A 22,389-nucleotide genomic window follows, 5' to 3' on the forward strand; every position below is an offset into this window, starting at 1 on the left:
AAATTGGAAGAGTTTTGAGACTGGGTATGTGATAAAGAACAAATGCCATGATGGACAGTGTGTAAATTGAGTCCTTCAGGAAACAGAGGTTTAGACAGAGCTGGGAGTGCATCATTTTATTGGGGGGTAATGTGTGGGAAAGACAAAAGAGGAAGAAAGCAGAGTGGGTCAGGAAAAGTCTTCAGACCAGGATACAGATCTGACACCCATGAAAGGAAAGAAGGGAGGGAGAAGAGTTGGGCAGTGAGAGACTAGGACCACCATGGAGAGTCACCTAATGGGTACCTCTGTAGTGAAGATTGCTGTTAGGGGTGTCTCACGTTGGACAAGAAATGGTAATGCCTTGTACCCACCTTCACTTTTATTGATGAGGAGAATCAATTAGATACTTCCTAGAAATTCCAAGAGCTATAAGGCACCGTAGTCATTCAACACACATTCCTATTCTAAATGGGGCCCTGTGGAAGGAACTGATGCCATAAAGGTGACCAGGATAGATTCATTCAGTGACCTCATGGGGCTCACAGTGAAGTGAAGAAGGCTAACATCTCTGGACAGTGACAGCAAGAGTAGCCAGGGCTCTGATGGAAGGACAGGATAGTGTCGAAGGCTATGATGCAAGAAGAGAAGCCCAAGGGTTTGGGGTGACACCAGATGGTATGAGAAAGTTTTGAGAGAGTCGATATCCCTTTTATTTCCTTGGAGTAAGTTTGTCTCAGAAATTAGGTGAATCAATTGTCTTTATACTTTCACTGATAGGAAGAACACATCAGGATATATGAGTCAGAGAGGACATTTTCTTTACTTTTTTTTGGCTTTTAAAAAGGTTTTATTGGGATAAAATTCACATGTCATAAAATTCACCCACTTAAAGTGTATAATTAAATGTTTTTTGATACATTCATAGATAGGTGCAATCATCACTGCAGTCGATTTTGGAACATTTTCATCACCTCAGAAATGAACCTCATACCTTCTAGGTGTCACTCCCCTACTCTGTCACCCCACACCCCACCCTAAGCAACAACTAATCTATTTTCTATCTCTATAGGTTCTCTGTTCTTTTTTTTTTTTTTTTTTTTTTTTTTTTTTTATTTATTTTTTTTCACACACACACACACTGTATTTTATTTTTACAAGAGATAAATCGACTGACACCAAGCATTGTACATGGATGACCACAACAAAAGCAACAATGATTGCAATTACCAAACATGAAACACACTCATACTATGTCATAGTATTGACATTCAGTCCAGTAATCCTCCACTGTAACAGCTCCTTTACTTTGCAGTGAAAATTGATTTGTATATTCTTTGCCTCTGAGTCCTTGTGGAATTTTTTTTTTTTTTTTTAAATTCAGACAGAAAGTCACAAAAATTATACTCATCCTCATCAGTTCACTCAGTCCCATGTAATTAATTTTTTTTTTTCATCTTGATCTTTTGTTAGCACTTTTATGAGTTCATCAGTTTTTCATTAGAGTTCTGAAAATGCTTATTCATTCAGTTCAGCAGTACAGTCCGTTACCAGAAACCTGTACTTGTCAGAGTCTTTTCCATGTATTTCTTGAAGATGCAACCCTTTTATAGGAACATATTTGCAAAATCATCAGAGTACACCCAGAACTGTCTGTAAATGACAAAAGACTTAAAAATGACCACGGTTAAAGATTTGATGACAGTTCATAATAATGCAGTTGACAAGAAAATTAGTTATTTCTGAGATATACATTTTAAAGTAATAAATAGGATTATTACTTATAACATTATACCAGAACATATAAGATTTTTAGAAATTTCATGTAATGTCTGAAACATTTATATTAACATATTTCCATACATATTTCCATACAAGTACAAATATAAGATTTTTAGAAATTTCATGTAATGTCTGAAACATTTATATTAACATATTTCCATACATATTTCCATACAAATACAAATATGATTTTTAGAAATTTCATGTAATGTCTGAAACATTTATATTAACATATTTCCATACATATTTCCATACAAATACAAATATAAGATTTTTAGAAATTTCATGTAATGTCTGAAACATTTATATTAACATGTTTCCATACAAATAACCCAATGAAAGTTTAGTATTAGTTGTTTTGTTTGTTTTTTTATACTGCAGGTTCTTATTAGGCATCAGTTTTATACACATCAGTGTATACATGTCAATCCCAATCGCCCAATTCAGCACACCACCATCCCCACCCCACCGCAGTTTTCCCCCCTTGGTGTCCATATGTCCATTCTCTACATCTGTGTCTCAACTTCTGCCCTGCAAACTGGCTCATCTGTACCATTTTTCTAGGTTCCGCATACATGCATTAATATACGATATTTGTTTTTCTCTTTCTGACTTACTTCACTCTGTATGACAGTCTCTAGATCCATCCACGTCTCAACAAATGACTCAATTTCGTTCCTTTTTATGGCTGAGTAATATTCCATTGTATATATGTACCACATCTTCTTTATCCATTCGTCTGTTGATGGGCATTTAGGTTGCTTCCATGACCTGGCTATTGTAAATAGTGCTGCAATGAACATTCGGGTGCATGTGTCTTTTGGAATTACGGTTTTCTCTGGGTATATGCCCAGTAGTGGGATTGCTGGGTCATATGGTAATTCTATTTTTAGTTTTTTAAGGAACCTCCATATTGTTCTCCATAGTGGCTGTATCAATTTACATTCCCACCAACAGTGCAAGAGGGTTCCCTTTTCACCACACCCTCTCCAGCATTTGTTGTTTGTAGATTTTCTGATGATGCCCATTCTAACAGGAGTGAGGTGATACCTCATTGTAGTTTTGATTTGCATTTCTCTAATAATTAGTGATGTTGAGCATCTTTTCATGTGCTTCGTGGCCATCTGTATGTCTTCTTTGGAGAAATGTCTATTTAGGTCTTCTGCCCATTTTTGGATTGGGGTGTTTGTTTCTTTGATATTGAGCTGAATGAGCTGTTTATATATTTTGGAGATTAATCCTTTGTCCGTTGATTCATTTGCAAATATTTTCTCCCATTCTGAGGGTTGTCTTTTCGTCTTGTTTATGGTTTCCTTTGCTGTGCAAAAGCTTTGAAGTTTCATTAGGTCCCATTTGTTTATTTTTGTTTTTATTTCCATTACTCTAGGAGGTGGATCAAAAAAGATCTTGCTGTGATTTATGTCAAAGAGTGTTCTTCCTATGTTTTCCTCTAAGAGTTTTATAGTGTCCACTCTTATATTTAGGTCTCTAATCCATTTTGAGTTTATTTTTGTGTATGGTGTTAGGGAGTATTCTAATTTCATTCTTTTACATGTAGCTGTCCAGTTTTCCCAGCACCACTTATTGAAGAGACTGTCTTTTCTCCATTGTATATCTTTGCCTCCTTTGTCATAGATTAGTTGACCATAGGTGCGTGGGTTAATCTCTGGGCTTTCTATCTTGTTCCATTGATCTATGTTTCTGTTTTTGTGCCAGTACCATATTGTCTTGATTACTGTAGCTTTGTAGTATAGTCTGAAGTCAGGGAGTCTGATTCCTCCAGCTCCATTTTTTTGCCTCAAGACTGCTTTGCCTATTCGGGGTCTTTTGTGTCTCCATACAAATTTTAAGATGATTTGTTCTAGCTCCGTAAAAAATGCCATTGGTAATTTGATAGGGATTGCATTGAATCTGTAGATTGCTTTGGGTAGTATACTCATTTTCACAATGTTGATTCTTCCAATCCAAGAACATGGTATATCTCTCCATCTGTTGGTATCATCTTTAATTTCTTTCATCAGTATCTTATAGTTTTCTGCATACAGGTCTTTTGTCTCCCTAGGTAGGTTTATTCCTAGGTATTTTATTCTTTTTGTTGCAATGGTAAATGGGAGTGTTTCCATAATTTCTCTTTCAGATTTTTCATCATTAGTGTATAGGAATGCAAGAGATTTCTGTGCATTAATTTTGTATCCTGCAACTTTACCATATTCATTAATTAGCTCTAGCAGTTTTCTGGTGGCAGTTTTAGGATTCTCTATGTATAGTATCATGTCATCCGCAAACAGTGACAGTTTTACTTCTTCTTTTCCAATTTGTATTCCTTTTATTTCTTTTTCTTCTCTGATTGCCGTGGCTAGGACTTCCAAAACTATGTTGAATAATAGTGGTGAGAGTGGACATCCTTGTCTCGTTCCTGATCTTAGAGGAAATGCTTTCAGTTTTTCACCATTGAGAATGATGTTTGCTGTGGGTTTGTCATATATGGCCTTTATTATGTTGAGGTAGGTTCCCTCTATGCCCACTTTCTGAAGAGTTTTTATCAGAAATGGGTGTTGAATTTTGTCAAAAGCTTTTTCTGCATCTATTGAGATGATCATATGGTTTTTATTCTTCAATTTGTTAATATGGTGTATCACATTGATTGATTTGCGTATATTGAAGAATCCTTGCATCCCTGGGATAAATCCCACTTGATCGTGGTGTATGATCCTTTTAATGTGTTGTTGGATTCTGTTTGCTAGTATTTTGTTGAGGATTTTTGCATCTATATTCATCAGTGATATTGGTCTGTAATTTTCTTTTTTTGTAGTGTCTTTGTCTGGTTTTGGTATCAGGGTGATGGTGGCCTCATAGAATGAGTTTGGGAGTGTTCCTTCCTCTGCAATTTTTTGGAAGAGTTTGAGAAGGATGGGTGTTAGCTCTTCTCTAAATGTTTGATAGAATTCACCTGTGAAGCCATCTGGTCCTGGACTTTTGTTTGTTGGAAGATTTTTAATCACAGTTTCAATTTCATTACTTGTGATTGGTCTGTTCATATTTTCTATTTCTTCCTGGTTCAGTCTTGGAAGGTTATACCTTTCTAAGAATTTGTCCATTTCTTCCAGGTTGTCCATTTTATTGGCATAAAGTTGCTTGTAGTAGTCTCTTAGGATGCTTTGTATTTCTGCAGTGTCTGTTGTAACTTCTCCTTTTTCATTTCTGATTTTATTGATTTGAGTCCTCTCCCTCTTTTTCTTGATGAGTCTGGCTAATGGCTTATCAATTTTGTTTATCTTCTCAAAGAACCAACTTTTAGTTTTATTGATCTTTGCTATTGTTTTCTTTGTTTCTATTTCATTTATTTCTGCTCTGATCTTTATGATTTCTTTCCTTCTGCTAACTTTGGGTTTTGTTTGTTCTTCTTTCTCTAGTTTCTTTAAGTGTAAGGTTAGATTGTTTACTTGAGCTTTTTCTTGTTTCTTTAGGTAGGCTTGTATAGCTATAAACTTCCCTCTTAGAACTGCTTTTGCTGCATCCCATAAGTTTTGGGTCGTCGTGTTTTCATTGTCATTTGTCTCTAGGTATTTTTTGATTTCCTCTTTGATTTCTTCAGTGATCTCTTGGTTATTTAGTAACGTATTGTTTAGCCTCCATGTGTTTGTCCTTTTTACGTTTTTTTCCCTGTAATTCATTTCTAATCTCATAGCGTTGTGGTCAGAAAAGATGCTTGATATGATTTCAATTTTCTTAAATTTACTGAGGCTTGATTTGTGACCCAAGATGTGATCTATCTTGGAGAATGTTCCGTGCGCACTTGAGAAGAACGTGTAATCTGCTGTTTTTGGATGGAATGTCCGATATATATCAATTAAATCTATCTGGTCTATTGTGTCATTTAAAGCTTCTGTTTCCTTATTTATTTTCATTTTGGATGATCTGTCCATTGGTGTAAGTGAGGTGTTAAAGTCCCCCACTATTATTGTGTTACTGTCGATTTCCTCTTTTATAGCTGTTAGCAGTTGCCTTATGTATTGAGGTGCTCCTATGTTGGGTGCATATATATTTATAATTGTTATATCTTCTTCTTGGATTGATCCCTGGATCATTATGTAGTGTCCTTCCTTGTCTCTTGTAACATTCTTTAATTTAAAGTCTATTTTATCTGATATGAGTATAGCTACTCCAGCTTTCTTTTGATTTCCATTTGCATGGAATATCTTTTTCCATCCCATCACTTTCAGTCTGTATGTGTCCCTAGGTCTAAAGTGGGTCTCTTGTAGACAGCATATATATGGGTCTTGTTTTTGTATCCATTCAGCCAGTCTATGTCTTTTGGTTGGGGCATTTAATCCATTCACGTTTAAGGTAATTATCGATATGTATGTTCCTATGACCATTTTCTTAATTGTTTTGTGTTTGTAGGTCCTTTTCTTCTCTTGTGTTTCCCACTTAGAGAAGTTCCTTTAGCATTTGTTGTAGAGCTGGTTTGGTGGTGCTGAATTCTCTTAGCTTTTGCTTGTCTGTAAAGCTTTTGATTTCTCCATCAAATCTAAATGAGATCCTTGCCGGGTAGAGTAATCTTGGTTGTAGGTTCTTCCCTTTCATCACTTTAAGTATATCATGCCACTCCCTTCTGGCTTGCAGAGTTTCTGCTGAGAAATCAGCTGTTAACCTTATGGGAGTTCCCTTGTATGTTATTTGTCGTTTTTCCCTTGCTGCTTTCAATAACTTTTCTTTGTCTTTAATTTTTGCCACTTTGATTACTATGTGTCTCGGCGTGTTTCTCCTTGGGTTTATCCTGTATGGGACTCTCTGCGCTTCCTGGACTTGGGTGGCTATTTCCTTTCCCATGTTAGGGAAGTAGGTTCTCTGTTCTTGACTTTCATATAAATGGAATCACGCAATATGTGGTCTTTTGTGACTGGCTTCTTTTGCCTAGCATAATGTTTTCAAGGTTCCTGCTAGTGACAGTATGTATCAGTACTTTATTCCTTTTTATGGCTGAATACAATTCAATTGTATGGATATACCATATTTTGCTTATCCATTTTTCTGTTAATGGATGTATTAGCTTGCTAAGACAGGTAGCTTCCTAGGTACCATATCAAAGTATCACAAACTGAGTGGCTTTAAAAAAAAAAAACAACAGAAACTTTGGCCATGGCTCAAGACTTGGCTCCTGAAAATAACCCCCACTGGCCTTCAAAGTCAAATGTTCTGGGGGCTCATCTTCCTGCTGCAGGACCCCCTGGCTGGGGAGCCCAATGTGGGGTTTGGAACCCCTCGGTCCTTGGCAGAAATCTCTACAATTGTAATTGTCCTCCTGTTTGTGGGTTGCCCACCTGGGGGTATAGGTCTTGACTATGCTGCATCTCTGCCCTTCCTACCCACATCATTGTGGTTCCTTCTTTATACCTTTAGCTGTAGAAGATCTTTTCTGCTAGTTTTCAGGTCTTTCTCATCAATAGTTGCTCTGTAAATAGTTGTAATTTTGGTGTGCCTGTGGGATGAGGTGCGCTCAGGGTCTTCCTGCTTTGCCATCTTGGCCACTTTAGCAGGTGTTCTATTAATAGTTGCTAAATAAATGAACCACGTGTCCAAATTTTCTTTCCATTTCCCAGTCCTACTCTGAATAGTCTCTCCTCTTAAGAGCATAGCTTTTCTAACACTCTCTCCAATGAAAGTTACTCATTCAACCACCTCCAATGAGTCTCAGGGTCAGAATTAGGGTCAATACCTCTTATGTCTCAATACCATTTTGACATCCTTGAGCACAGACATAACAGGTGTTTTTAAAATTTTGTCTGCTAAATTCCAACATTAGGGTCATGCTAGGATCGTTCTCCATCAATTTCCTTTTCTCTTGAGTATGGTTATATTTTCCCGTATCTTCATATGCCTAGTAATTTTGGATTTTATCCTGGATATTGCAAGTGGTACATTGTAGAGACTCTGGATTCTGTTATGTTCTGCTGAAGAATATTGATTTATTTTGTTTTGTTTTCAGGGAGCAGTTAATTTGACTGAGCTCAAAGGCTCAGCTCTGAAATCTTATTTCAGTTCTTTTAGCCTTGGCTGACACCGCTTGGAGTTTTCCAGCACATAAATAGTTCAACAATCAGTCAGAAATTTGGACAGAGTTTATACATAGAATTTGGGGCTCCCCCTCTCTGTCTCCCTCCTTTTTTGAGATTCTACCGCCACTACCACCAGGTGTTATAATCACCCTAAACTCTGTCCTCTGGTTCTTCAAGTCAGAAAAATTCCAATGTTTCTATCTGTGTTTTAGCCACCTCCACGGCACCTTCCAGGGCTTGCCTTCAGGCCAAAATGTATAATAAACAGGAAATTCTCTTCCTCTAGCTCCCTTCAGTATCTGCCTGCTTTATTCACTTTTCGGCAATTTCAGGGAATTGGGGTTTTTTTTAATGTTTTATTCTGAGTTTATAGTTGTTATTTTCAGGATACTTGTCCCTATAGAAGCTACTCAACCATAACCAGAATCAGAAACTCCTCAGAGCACGTCTAGAGTATGACCACAACATCCACTTATAAAAATTCTTTCTGGGCTTCCCTGGTGGCACAGTGGTTGAGAATCTGCCTGCTAATGCAGGGGACACGGGTTCGAGCCCTGGTCTGGGAAGATCCCACATGCCGCGGAGCAACTGGGCCCGTGAGCCACAATTGCTGAGCCTGCGCGTCTGGAGCCTGTGCTCCACAACAGGAGAGGCCGCGATAGTGAGAGGTCCACGCACTGCGATGAAGAGTGGCCCCCGCTTGCCACAACTAGAGAAAGCCCTCGCACAAAAACAAAGACCCAACACAGCCAAAAATAATAAATAAATACCACTTCTGTGCAACGACTCCCACATTAAAAAAAAAAAAAAATTCTTTCTTTTTTGAGTCTGCCTCCTTCATCCCTGTCATCTAGCAAACTTTGCCCCCTCTCTCTACTCCAAGACCTGACATTCTTCTGAGAAGGAGCCACTTCAGTGGCCATGGGCATGAGCTGTCCAAACAATCAGACAAAAGGAAACTTGACTTTGTTCTCTTTTTTGGCCTTCTACTTCACTGTATTCCAGCCCACACTCCCACCAGCCCTACCCTGATCTTTGTCATCACTGAAATCTGAAACACAAACATCTCACTCCCCGACCAAACCCCTTGTTCTCCAGGCTCACTCACCATTTCACTGCCAATAGCCTGGATGGTAACACTGGTTGAGCAGGTCTTTGGTCAATGTTCCAAAGAATACAAAAACAATGAAAGGTCAAGTCTCCTCCCTATTAAGAGACCTTTTAAATATACATCTTTAACATTTTGGAATGTTTTGTTTCAGGCTTACAAGGAAGTTTTTCAAAAACCACAGGCTATCAAGGACAGTTTTCTGATGGTTCATAAGGAAGAAAAGGTGGAGCTTGGCAGTCTAGAGTGGTGGTGAAGAGCATGAAAGTTAGTCAGTCACACGAGGCCATGTTCAGGCTCTACCTTTATTGCCTGTGAAACCCAAAGCAACTCACTTCCAACTCTTTGGACCTTACTTAACTCATTTGCAAAATGGGGATGACAAAACCAACACCATAGGCTTGCTATGAGGACTTTAATAAGATCACACTCATTAAAAACTTCACACAGTAAGATGCTAAGTTCAATGAATGATATCACTATTGCAGTACTAGTATTTAAGTTTAAAACAAGAAGGCTAACTTAAGATTCTCATTTGGGGAATTCCCTGGCAGTCCAATGGTTAGGACTCCATGCTTTCACTGCCAAGGGTATGGGTTCAGTCCCTGGTCAGGGAACTAAGATCCCACAAGCCGCACGGTGTGGCCAAAAAAAACAAACAAACAAACAAAAATTCTTGTTTGGAAATTTGTTGGAACTAGTTAGAGATGGTGGTTTCTCAACACGGTGAATGTACCAAATGCCGCTGAACCATTTATGGTGTATAAATTTCACTTCAATTTTTAAAAAAAGATTCTCATTTGGACAGGGTCATACATTTCAGGCACACTTGTGGGCATGAGCCAGGTTCTTCCTAAGAGTTTTGGTTCAGGCTAGGGGGTAGAGGATAGAGAGATAATTGATAAAGTTGGGACAGGGAGCAGGGAGGTGTTACTGTGAAATATACCTGTTCTGTTCCATCCATCTCACATATCCAAGACCTGGCTTGGACCGCCCTGCTCTCTTCCCTTACCTGTGAACTCATCCCACAAGACCCAGTTCAAATGACACCTCCCCTACCAGGCCTTCCCTATCCTCAACCCTAAGTAGTAATTTATTACTAATAATTACTAATTAAAACTAACGGCATCATTGAGGACTTTAATTTATTCAGGTCTGCTCTCCCTCTAGTCTAAGAAATCCCTAAGAGCAGGGACTATGCCATGGTTCAACACGTCCAAAGTTGAGCTCGTTTTCTCTTGCCTCAGACCTGCTCTTGACCTGTGTCCCCAAACCAATAAACAACACTACCATCTCTCCCCAACACTAGCCTCCTCCCTCACCACAGCAAAGTCAACATATAACCAAGGAAGAATTAGTTCTTCCTTCCATATCTTTCTCCAACCCACCCTCTCTCCCCATCCCCATGGTCCTGTCCTCTCTCAGCTGTAGAAGTCACTTCCTCATCTCTCGGCTTATGGTCTCATCTCCAAAAACCTGAAGAATCTTTCTGAAACACAAATCTGACCACTTTGTTCCCCTGCTTAAAAGCCTTCTGTGACTCCCCGTAGCTTCAGGACAGAGTCCAAACTCCCCCAACCCAGTTGCATATGGTCCACCAGATCGGACACCTGCTCATGGCTCCAGACTCACCAGTGAACATGGCCCCAGATCTCTGTGCTCTAACAAGCTCTCAACCATGCTCCACGGGCCTCTGGCCTTTATACAAGCTGATTCCTCTGCCTGGAACTCTCCCTCCCAACTCTCCCTATCCTTCCATGGAAAAATTCCTACTGAGCCCTCTAGTTGTTTACCCAGAAGCTACAAGGTTGAATCAGGTGTCCCAACCCTGAGCCCCGCCATCTTGACCTTGACCTTTCTGCCTGTGCCTCCTCATCCCAGCTCTGAGCCCTCTGCCTGTGCCCCCCCCATCTTGACCTTGACCCCTCTGCCTGTGCCTTCTCATCCCAGCACTATCCATTCTGAGCTGTCCTTGCCTGGTGACTGATCTGTCTCCCCCTCTGGAGTGAGAGCTCCATGAGGGCAGGTCCCAGGGCTGTCTTGGTCACCCCTGTGCCCTCAACATCACCCAGCACAAGCTGGCATGAAGTAGTGGGTTCAATAAACACTGGTTGAATGCCTCTATTAAAAGGCTTAAGAGTCTGGGGATAATACTATGGGAAAGAGAATTTTCTGAGAAGAAGTTGATCCAATGGGAGTGACCTACCTCAGAATGTTCTCAGAACACATCTGTCCTATGGAAGTTTTTCTACTTAGTATGACCCTTGAAGACTGAAGGAGGTAATATCCTGAAAAATAAGGGAAATATTTGTTTGTTTGTTTTTTAAGAAGGGAAATGGAGGGACTTCCCTGGCTGTCCAGTGGTTAAGTATTCACCTTCCAATGCAGGGGGTGCGGGTTCGATCCCTGGTTGGGGAGGTAAGATTCCACATGCCTCACCAGCAAAAAGCCAAAACATAAAACAGAAGCAATATTGTAACAAATTCAATAAAGACTTAGGGAGATGGAGCTGGGCCAGGGCTCTTGGAATCCAAACACAGACAGGAACAAGCAGATCTCAGACATTCCCATGTTCACAACATGGCCTGCATGCCTACATACCACACCAGAATAAACACACAAAAACATCCATACACTTATGTATAGTCACAAGTTGTACATGCACACACATAGATGTGAATACACAGTCTACGTGTTGGACCCAGAGACACACATGTAAATATCCCCCAACAGACATATATCCCAAAGCATGTACTCATGTTACCCACAGGCAGATGCAGAGATGGGCATGCATTCAGGCACACGGGCAACGGACACATTCACATCCTGTCAGGCACTCACACAGATGTGCACATATAGCCATAAAGACGTATGGATACTCACTTATGCACAAACACACACTGCACAAAGATGCATAAGTGATAGGAGTCCTGTAACTCTTTGTTCTGGCAATATTGGCCCTTTGAGTTTATCTTGTTCTTTGTTCTTGGATCACACCACACATACCTGGACTTAATCTTCACAGTTGGTGATTACCAGGGGTAACCAACATTATTAAGGAAAAATGTCAGTGAGGGAAAAACAGCAGGACCACTCCTCTTTTCTCTACTCCCACTTTCAGCATCCCAGGGCCCCTCTCTGTTTCTGACACTGGAGTTTACCCAAATCTCCCCTGACATAGTTCTCTCTGCCTGCTAATAACAGCCCTGACACACCAGGAATCACGTCTAACGGGGACTTCACACACCCTCAAATACAACCTTCTCTTCCCAAATATTCCCTTTCCACTGGTGGGGAAACCCAATCGCAGGAAGGGGAAGTGAGTGCAGAGCAGGAGAGAAAGGGTTCACATGTGTGCCCCTTGCCCACTCTGTTTTCTGTCCTCAGTATACCCACATGTAAAATGGGAAACATCAATAATAATAATAATAATAATGATGGAAATGATACAATTGATGTAGTGGGCTTCCCTAAGGATCTGGGTTGGGAACCATTGGGGCTCTCTGTGAATTCTAATCCTTGAGACAGTTGGGATTTTTCAGTATCATATTGTTGTTTGTTACTATTTCCAAGCCCTGGCCAGTCCCTCTGCCAGCTGAGACCATGAGTTACTCTTCTCCAGTTCTGTGGGAAGTTCCATGGAAGTGCAGCTATGGTCTTCTACCTCTTGCCCAGCCACAGATAGTCAGTTCTATGACCCCTATCCTGACCTCACTTTGAGGTCCCAATGAGAATTCTGGGAATCAAGAGGCAGCATTGTGTCCAAAGTAAAAGCAGGTCAACATCTGGGGTCAGATGCTGACCCCATGATCCAGCTGGGCTCTCCTCCCAGGAACACCGCATCCACAGCCCGGGGTCCTTTCTCACCTCAAGACCCTCAAACCCATTCCCTGGAATCTCCCCCCACTATGAGACCCTTCAACCTACATCTCTCCTCACCAAAAGACCCCCAAATCCACAGCCACACATCCTGTTTCATTCTAATAGCCTTATATCCAGATCTTTGAATTCTTCTTTCCCAAGACCCCAAAATCCACCACTTTGGGGTCCCTTCTCACTCTGAGATCCCAAATCCAAAGCTCAGGGGCTCCCCCAAGCAAATATTCCAAAATCTTCAATTCTGGAACTTACCTACTGCCCTCCACAGCCTAGGGCAGTCCCTCCCGAGGGAACCACAAATTCCATATTGGGGCCCACTCTCTGTTAATCTGATCTGAGGTCCCCCTCCTCCTTCCTTGCTGGCTCTGTCCCAAGCTAGGTGGGGAGCATAGTGGGGGGTATAGTTGGGAGGTGAAATGAGACAATTATGTAATCAGGACCAAAGTCGGCCCTTCTCTCCCAGGTAGTATAAAAGCAAACCATCCCAGACATCACCAACTGACTGTCACCCCCAGTGCCGCCATGCTGGCCTCAGGGCTGCTTCCTGTGGCTTTGCCAGCCTGTCTGACTATACTGGTCTTGATGTCTGTCTGGTGGCAGAGGAAGCTCGAGGGGAAACTGCCTCCTGGACCCACCCCTTTGCCCTTCGTCGGGAACTACCTGCAGCTGAACACCCAGCAGATGTACAACTCCTTCATGAAGATGTCCCAAGGCAGAGAGATGGGTGGGATGGGATGGGGTGGTGGGATGGGATAGGGGTGGTGGCCTGCCCTGGTTGGGGCTTTGTGGCTGGGAATTGACAATGTTGGACCAGAGTCATAGGAAAGGAAAGGGGAGTTTTAAAGATTCAGTATCAGGGTCCTGGCCAGGAAAGACCACATCTTGGGATGTCCAGCTCCTTGACCGTCAGAGCCTGTAGGGAAATGCATCTCAGTATGTGAGATCTGGGTCCAGGGCCAGTTCAGAGCAGAGGCTGCTCTCTAACCACTCCCACTCACCGCCATCAGATCAGTGAGCGCTATGGCCCTGTGTTCACGGTCCGCCTGGGGCCCTGGCGGGTCGTGGTGCTGTGTGGATATGACACTGTGACAGAGGCTCTGGTGGACCAGGCTGAGGAAGTCAGTGGACGAGGCAAGCAGGCTAACTTCAACTGGCTCTTCAAAGGCTATGGTGAGGGGGACCTCGGAGCGGGGGGCAGGGGGGTGTGGTCAGGCAGACTTGATGGCTTCAGTGTCCCCAGCCTTCTTCTTCTGACTTCCTCTGGTATTCTCTGTCCCCATTCCTGTTCTTTGTTGCCGCCCCCTCTGTCTCTAATTTGTCTTAGCATTTCTGCATCTCTATTTCTCCCTGCCTCTCTCTCCCCTATCTCCCTGTCCTCTTTCACTAGATGTCTCTTCTTTCTCTGTATCTCTTAGAAGCTCTTGGGACTTCTGCTTTGGAACCCTGGTCCTCTATCTCCATATGCCTTTTTGTCTTTTTCTCCTTTTCAACTTCTGTGCTTCCCCAGGCTTCTCTCTCCCCTTCCCTCTCTCTCTTCTTTCTCAGTCTTAGAATCTCACATTATTTCTGTTTCAAAATCCCCATGCCTCCATCTCCTGGTAACAGTCTCGACCCTCTCTGTTTCTCTCTCCTTATTTTTCTCTCTTCTCCAGCTCAGTTTTAGAATCCTTCACAATTGTTATATCCGCCTCCCAGATCTCCAAGTATCTCACTTCCCCTCCTTCCCTCCTCTGTCTCTTTCTCTTCCTGTGAGTGTCTCTGTATCTGCCTTTTCTCGGTGTTATCTTTCCTGCCTCTCTCCTTCTGATTCTGTTCTTGCAACTCGGTCTCTATCTCTTTCTGCGTTTCTCTGAGTTGTATGTCTCTGTCTCTGTCTCTCTCTTTCTCCCCCGCCCACCCCCCTCCTTCCCTCCCTTGCTTCCTCCCACCCTCTTTCCCTCCCTCCCCACCCCTCCCCTCCCCGCTCCATCTCCCACTCGCTCTCTCTCTGCCCACCCTTCTCTCGCTCTCCGGGCCAGGCGGCTGGTCTGGGCCTGCCCCGCCCCTGTCTGCCCCGCCCCGACTCCTACGCTCCCTCTGCAGGCTTGGCGTTCGGCAGCTGGGAGCGCGCCGAGCAGGCCCGGCGCTTCCCCATCACCACACTGCGGGACTTCGGCGTGGGCAAGCGCGGCATCGAGGAGCGCATCCAGGGGGAGGCGGGCTTCCTCATCGAGGTCTGCCGGGGCATGCGCGGTGAGTGGGGGGGACCCCGGAGAGCGCGAGGAGGAGGAGGAGAAGGAAAACAGGCGGCACCGACACACGCATTCTGGCCCCGGAAGGGGTCCAGGTTGGGCGAAGGCGTCCGGCCTCCCAGCTCTGGGGTCTGAGGCTGGAAGTCTGGCTCAGCACCTCCGTGCTCTCCTCAAATTCGCAGACTGGCATCAGACCGCCAAGCTGACTCTCCCCCAAATCCCTGTCTCTCCCCAACCCCACCCCGTCCCCCAGGCGCCTTCCTCGATCCCACCTTCTTCCTGAGCCGAACCGTCTCCAATGGCATCAGCTCCATCGTCTTCGGGGGCCGCTTTGACTACGAGGACAAAGAGTTCCTGTCACTGCTTCGTAGGATGCTGGGAAGCTTCCAGCTCACAGCTACGTCTACCGGCCAGGTAACCCGTCCCAGCCTGGCTCTACCATGCCTCTACCTCCACCTGCCAACTGCTCCTCCACACCAAGACAGGCGCCCCAAATTCCCATCCTCCAACAGACAGGATCCCCTCAAAACCAGCCCCCCACTCTCGGACAACTGAACAGTTGCACCAGAACCCGGGACAGGTGCCCAATACTCAGTCTCCAAGCACACCTGGATATGTCAAAAGATGCTCCCCCCACCAAAAAAAAAAAAAAAATGAACGAAAAAAAATAGACACTGCAGGCAAGATACATGTGCTCAACCCAGCTTTCTCTTCTCACCAGCGCGGGTGTCCGCACCCCAACTTACCTTAATATCTAACAGATGCTCCCTTTTAAGATATTCTATCTTTCCATCTGAATTTCTTAACACCTGGACAAGTGATCACCTCAGCCCACTTCCTGAACACCTGGTGCCGGAAAATTCAGCCCAGCAAAATCATTTGTTATCTACACAGGTGTCCCAAACCAGCCCACTGGAATATCTAGACAGTGCCCCCTACCCAGCTCGCTTAAATATCTCAACATTTAGACAGGTACCCCAAACCAAGACCCCTAAACATGTAAACACCTGCACAGATTGTTCCCCAAACACCCAAATAAGTGTCTTCCAGCCCAGCTCACTCAAATACCTACAGAAGTGCCCCCTATTGGCCCATTTGAATATATGAACACCTGAACAGGTATCTCCCCGCTTTAACACCTGCACAGCAGCCCCCAATCCAGATTCCCTAAATATCCACACAGTTGTTTCCAACTGAGACCACCTGAATGCCTAAACACTTAGGTGACCCCCCCTTCCAAGTCCCACCTAAATAGCTAAGCACCTGGACAGGTGTCTCCCAAGCCAACCTCACCTGAATATATGAACACCAGATGTATGCTCCAATCCAGCATCACCTGAACTTCTGAAACCTGGATATGTGCCCCAGTCCATCTCACTTGAATTCTTGGACAGGGTCCCTCACACTTAACTCATGTGAAAACTTAGATATCTATTCCCATCCAGCCCCATCGAAATACCTAAACATTTGGGTAGGTGCCTTTAACCCAGTGCCTTCCTTGCCCTGTGATAGGTCCGACTCCCATTGGGTCCTGAGCACTGACAGCTGTCCTTCCCTTCCATTCTTCTCTCCCCACCCTCAGCTCTGTGAGGTGTTCTACTCAGTGACGAAATACCTGCCAGGGCCCCAGCAACAGGCATTTAAGGAGCTGCAGGGGCTGGAGGACTTCATAGCCGAGAAGGTGGAGCAGAGCCAATGCACTCTGGATCCCAACTCCCCATGGAACCTCATCGACTCCTTCTTCATCCGCATGCAGGAGGTACACGCCAGCAGCCAGTAAGGAGAGGTCCAAAGCCAAGCAGAGGGAAAGCAGGCTGGGGGTGGTGGAGAACAGAGGCCCATTGAAATCATCCCCCATCCTAATAATTCTCACAATCCCAATGATAATTAACCATCACTGTTCCATTTACTGAGCCCTTGTCCTCAAGCAGGACTTGTGCATGCAAATCATAATAGCAAGCATTTCTACAGCACTGCCATGTGCCAGGCACTAATTTAAATGCTTTACGGTATCCACCTATTTAGCACGCACCTATTTAGCTCTTGGAGTAGGCTCTCTATTATGACCCTGATTTTACAAATGAGGAAACTGAGGCCCAGAGAGTATAAGTGCCCAGTCTGAGGTCACACAGCGAGGAAGCTGTGGACCCTAGCTCAGACCCTTCTCTGACTCTAAGGCTGGTGCTTTTCACCACCCTGCACTCACCTTTCGTTCCCTGGTATCAGATACACCTGTGGGGACAGGGGACCTGGCTTTACTATGCAACAGTGAAGGGTCCCCACCCCCATCTGGATGTCAGTCTCCCTTCTATGATGAAAGGAGATGGGGCTTTATGGAGTCTGAAGTTCAAGGTGAAAGGATCCAGGGAGGGATTTCTCCATAGTAAGCGTCAATATTTTTAGTGAAGGAATATGCTGTTGCTTAAAATTCTGCATCTGTGTCTCAGAAAATGTGTCTCTCTTTAACGCTCTCATTTTGTCATGCCATCTCTCTGTCCCCCTTTCTCACTCACTGCCTCTCTCTATCCCTCTGTTTCTAAATATTCCTACCATTTAAAAAATGACAACTAAGCTGATAATTAAAGGACAAATAGTCAGCTGGCAAAGAGTGTGAGGAGGGCATTTTAGGGCAAAGCCTGCAGCCTGGGCAAAGGCCTGGAGGCCCAGAGAGAACCTGGCAGAAATAGAGTCCCTCGGACTTCCCTGGTGGCGCAGTGGTTGAGACTCCGCACTCCCGCTGCAGGGGACACGGGTTCAATCCCTGATCGGGGAAGTTCCGCATGCCCCAAGGTGGTGCCACAAAAAAAGAAAAAGACAAAGAAATAGAGTCTCTCTTCCCACCTTTGGTCTGGATCTAAAAGAGGCAGGTCCAAAAGGAAACCCCCCAAAAGGGCCCTGAGAGCATGGGGGAGTGGGCTCGGCCTTAAGCCCTCTCTCCACGCAGGAGAAGAAGAACCCTAACACGGAGTTCTACTTGAAGAACCTGGTCCTGACCACACTGAACCTCTTCTTTGCGGGCACTGAGACGGTCAGCACGACCCTGCTGCTCATGAAGCACCCAGATGTGGAGGGTAAGGCTGGAGGGGGCAAGGAAGTGGGGGCCACAGACCCTCAAAATTCCTCTAAGCCCGCTGCAACGGTCCCACCTCTCCCAGGTCCCTGGACCCTCAGACATGCCCTGCTATCCAGGGACAAGGTGATATTCGCTGATAGGCACCAGCCGAATTTCACCAGCTGTTAAAATATTGAAAATATCTGAACTGATCGGTGTATAGTTCCCACACGGAACCAACCAAGTGCCCACTGCCTGCTCCTCCAGACCACCCCCCAAGACTCTTCCCTTGCACCTCCCCTGTGATTTTGGCAGGACCAGGTGAACAAGACCCTGCACCAACAGTGCCTATGGCCTGAATGTTCTATGTCCATGTCACATGTGGATGTCATGCATGTTGTACCTACTTGGACAATCATCCCTGCCCTGAGTCCTCACAATAGCTAAACACGTTCCCCCTCCTCCCCAAGCCAAAACCCATGAGGAGATTGACCACATGATTGGCAAGAGCCATCAGCCCACGTTCAAGGACGGAGCCAAGATGCCCTACACAGAGGCTGTGATCCACGAGACCCAGAGATTCTGAGACATGATCCCCGTGGGCCCGGCCCGCAGAATCACCAAGGATACCGAGTTTCGAGACTTCCTCCTCCCCAAGGTGCTGCCCCACCCAGCCTAAAGGGATCTCCAACCCACTTCCTGTGACCCCACACCCCATTCCCCTTAGAAGCTTCCCAGACCCTGTCCCACTCCCTCAAAGACTTTCCCAACTACCGTGTCCCTTCCACCTTCCCACTCAGAGACTCCTGAATCCCATATCTCCCCAGACCTCTTGCCTCAGGGAATATGAACTCTATGTCCCCAAAATTCTTATCTCAAGAGACATAACCCCCGTGTTCCCCCAACCTCCTGCCTTGGGAGACATGAACTGCATGTCCGTGAAACCTTCTGCCCCAGGAGACACAGAGCCCATTTTCCTCAGACTTCCCTTCTCAGGGGACATGAACTCCACGGCTGCCAAACTTCCTGTCTCGGGACCATGAATCTCATGTCCCCCAAAGCTCCTCCCTCAGAGGACCCCAACTCCCATGCCTCCCACTTCCCTTCACCTAGGTCACACAAATTCCCCCTCCACCCCCAGGTGCTTTCAGCACACCCATCCCCAACTCTACCTTATCAAAGTCCCCTCCCTCCTCCCAACCAGGGCGCCGAAGTGTTCCCTATGCTGGGCTCCGTGCTGAGCGACCCCAAGTTCTTCTCCAACCCGTGAGATTTCAACCCCCAGCACTTCCTGGATGAGAAGGTTTAAGAAGAGTGATGCTTTTGTGCCCTTCTCCATCGGTAAGACACACTGCCAAGCCAACACCACCAGGGGCCTCCTTCATCTCTAAGGTGTAACCTAGTATCTTTCTCCAACTTGGAAGTCCCTCTTACCATATACCCTGGAGCCAACCAGCTGCAACCCCCATAACTACCAAGAACCTGGGCCCAGGCAAAAGAAAAGGGATGATCGTACCCATTTCAGAGATGGGGAATATCATGGCCCAGAGTGAGCCAGAGATTTGTCCAAGGTCACTTAAATTCTTCAGATTCCTAGAAAGGCGATGGCACAGCAGCCATATTTGAGTGTGTATTTGAGGAGAAGGGGCACCTAGAGTTCCCATTGCTACAGCCTGTTTTGCTTCACCCCACCCCATGTTCTAGGGAGACAGGCTCAGAGGGGAGTAGCAACTTCTCTGAAAGTCTCTCAGGCCTCGATATTCCAGCCCGTCCTCCCTGGGAGAATACAGCTGGGGGTCGGTAGTGGCGTCAAGGTAGCAATGAGAACAAGCCTCACCTCCATGCCTCCCTGCTGTTCCTTCAGGAAAGCGGTACTGTTTCGGAGAAGGCCTGGCTAGAATGGAGCTCCTTCTCTTCCTCACCACCATCATGAAGAACTTCCACTTCAAGTCCCCACAGTCGCCCCAGGACATCGACGTGTCCCCCAAACACGTGGGCTTTGTCACCATCCCACGAAACTACACCATGAGCTTCCTGCCCCGGTGAGCCAGGGCTGTGCCAGGGTGGGGCTGGTGGGAGGAGCAAATGGGAGAGGGAGGGGCGGGGTGGGGTTAGGGGAGGGGCGGGGCTAAGGATGGGGCAATGATGGACGGGGGGTCAGGGGAAGGAAGGGGCAAGGTGGATAGGAGAGGAAGAAACAAACGGACTCTGTTCACCTTGCTAGAGGTGGGTTGAGAGGAAAAGAAACCTTATACTATACTTTGAATAGTAACAATAACAGATATTATTTATTGAGCAAGTACACTGTGTCAGCTCTACGCTAAAAGCGTCATATACTCACCTCACTTAATGCTCACAAACCTATGTCACGGGGAACAGTATTCATGCCCATTTTACAGGTAACAAAGATGAGGTCCAGAGAGTTTAAGTCTCTATCTGAGGTCCCACAGAACACAAGTAAGTACTCAGCAAGTACATGAACACAGATCTATATAGGGATGGCTATACTTAGCCCACAGTCGTTTGGGGAGATTCTTAAAAAACACCCCTTCCTCAAGTGAAAAAACAACAACTTATCATACTATTACACAACCTGAACAGCTCTGTCCAGGAGATTTTTTCCAGAGCCCTCACAGGCAGCTGACCTGGCTTCACTACACACTTGCCCACACCCTTGCTCACTCGTGCACACTTTGGATGCCAGAGCATATTTCGTCCCCACCACCAGATAAGGCTACTGTGTCCGATCAGAGTCAGACCTGGGGACAGGAGTCAGACTTCTTAATGAATTGGGTGGGAGAGAGAAACATTTTCAGAGAAAATGCCAGGAGAAGTTTGGAAGCAGCACAGCCATGTCTGTGTGTGTGCACATGTGTGCATGCAGGCATTCGAGTATATGATTGCATGTTCTCCTGAGTGTATGCAGGAAGTCATATTTCCTATGAGTTTCTGAAGGTGGGGCTCTCTCTGGTGGATCTGGGATCTGTGAGAGTCTGAATCACCTGCTTACTCTCAGATAGGTTAGCGTATGTCCCCTTAGAAGTGGCATCCTTCAGCATTGCACAATCTGAACATTCATACACATCAGCTTTAGATCTTTGTGTTAGATCTAGAGTTAGATCTAACCTTAGATCTAAATGTTACACAGATCCCCGCATCCACAAAACTTGCCACACTTGAAGGACCAGTGATTGAGGTCAAGTGAGAGGAAAGCTGGTCCTTTGAACCCTGCAAGTTTCATAACAGGCTATGATTCTCAAGTTTCTCAATTTCCATGATCTGTGTTTGGCAACTTGGTTTCCACAAATTGGCTGCTTCCTACTCATTGGAGGGAAATAAGGATCCACAGGGTCACACTCTTTATTATTACAAACACACTATTTAACAATCCGGAGTCAGAATCAAACTTTATCCATCCCTGTGCATGTCACTTTAAGAGGTTTCTAGAAACCTCACCTGGGGGAATCTTAGAATTGTGGCATAACTAAACGGTCGAATCTTGGAACGGCAGAGTCCACAATTCATAATCTTGGAATCTCGGATTCCCAGAACCTTAGACTCAGAACATTTGAATTACTGATGCTTGGAACTCTTGATGCTTAGAATTTTAGCATCAGAGTTTCCTTTGCCCACATCCTTGGGAACTTCATTCCCAGCCCCTCTGGTGGCAAACGTCAGATCTCCAAGCTGAAAGTTCCTTCTGAGAAAGAGTCAAGAGAGGAAAGGAGGGGCTGGAACTAGCTGGGTTCTGCCAATGAGGCATATCTCCAGGGGAAGATAGAGTGGCTAGTAAGTCTTTGCCCAGCAAGAAGGGAGACGAGAGGGAAGAGAGAACAAGTATTAATCTCCAGAGTCCTCAAACTTACACCTGAAAAGGGAAAAGCAGGAGTCCATCAAGGCATTACCAAAGGTGCCAAGAGAAGTCACATTCTAGCTACCAATGCCTCGATCTCACTTGTCCAGATAGGGCAGTCTCAGCTTTGTTGCTCTGGAAGAGCCAGTGACCCAGCCCAGCAAAGAGACAGTGCTGGGGCGGAGGTGTTAACAGGAGCCCTGGATTCTGGTCCAGGCTTTGCTGCTAACTCTTTGGGCCTTCCTGAGCCTCTCATCTGTCTCCTTCCTCACAGGAATTATTTGAAGATTGAAACATAGCCTGGTGCTGAGCTTTAAAACTCAATGGCTGCAGGAATGGGCGGATGACAGTGGTGATGTTACTGGGTAGCTTGTTTTTCACTACTCTCTTCTAGCAAAACAAGAATCCTGCTCTTGCCGTAACGACAGGCACAAGTAGCATGTGTT

At 45.1% G+C, this 22,389-nt stretch overlaps 1 protein-coding gene across 1 annotated transcript; it reads left to right on the forward strand.

The window, feature by feature from the left end:
• The first annotated feature begins 13,329 nt into the window (after window positions 1–13,329).
• On the forward strand, window positions 13,330–20,136 carry LOC132353428 (cytochrome P450 2A13-like). Its single transcript, XM_059904624.1, is given in 10 exon segments — window positions 13,330–13,511; window positions 13,820–13,977; window positions 14,890–15,039; window positions 15,292–15,452; window positions 16,621–16,797; window positions 17,983–18,109; window positions 18,561–18,748; window positions 19,295–19,392; window positions 19,394–19,431; window positions 19,955–20,136. Coding segments are annotated over 10 exon segments (1,461 nt in total).
• The last annotated feature ends 2,253 nt before the right edge of the window (window positions 20,137–22,389 follow it).

The sequence above is a fragment of the Balaenoptera ricei genome, chromosome 19 (assembly GCF_028023285.1).
Source record: "Balaenoptera ricei isolate mBalRic1 chromosome 19, mBalRic1.hap2, whole genome shotgun sequence".
In the NCBI taxonomy this organism is placed as follows: Eukaryota; Metazoa; Chordata; class Mammalia; order Artiodactyla; family Balaenopteridae; genus Balaenoptera; species Balaenoptera ricei.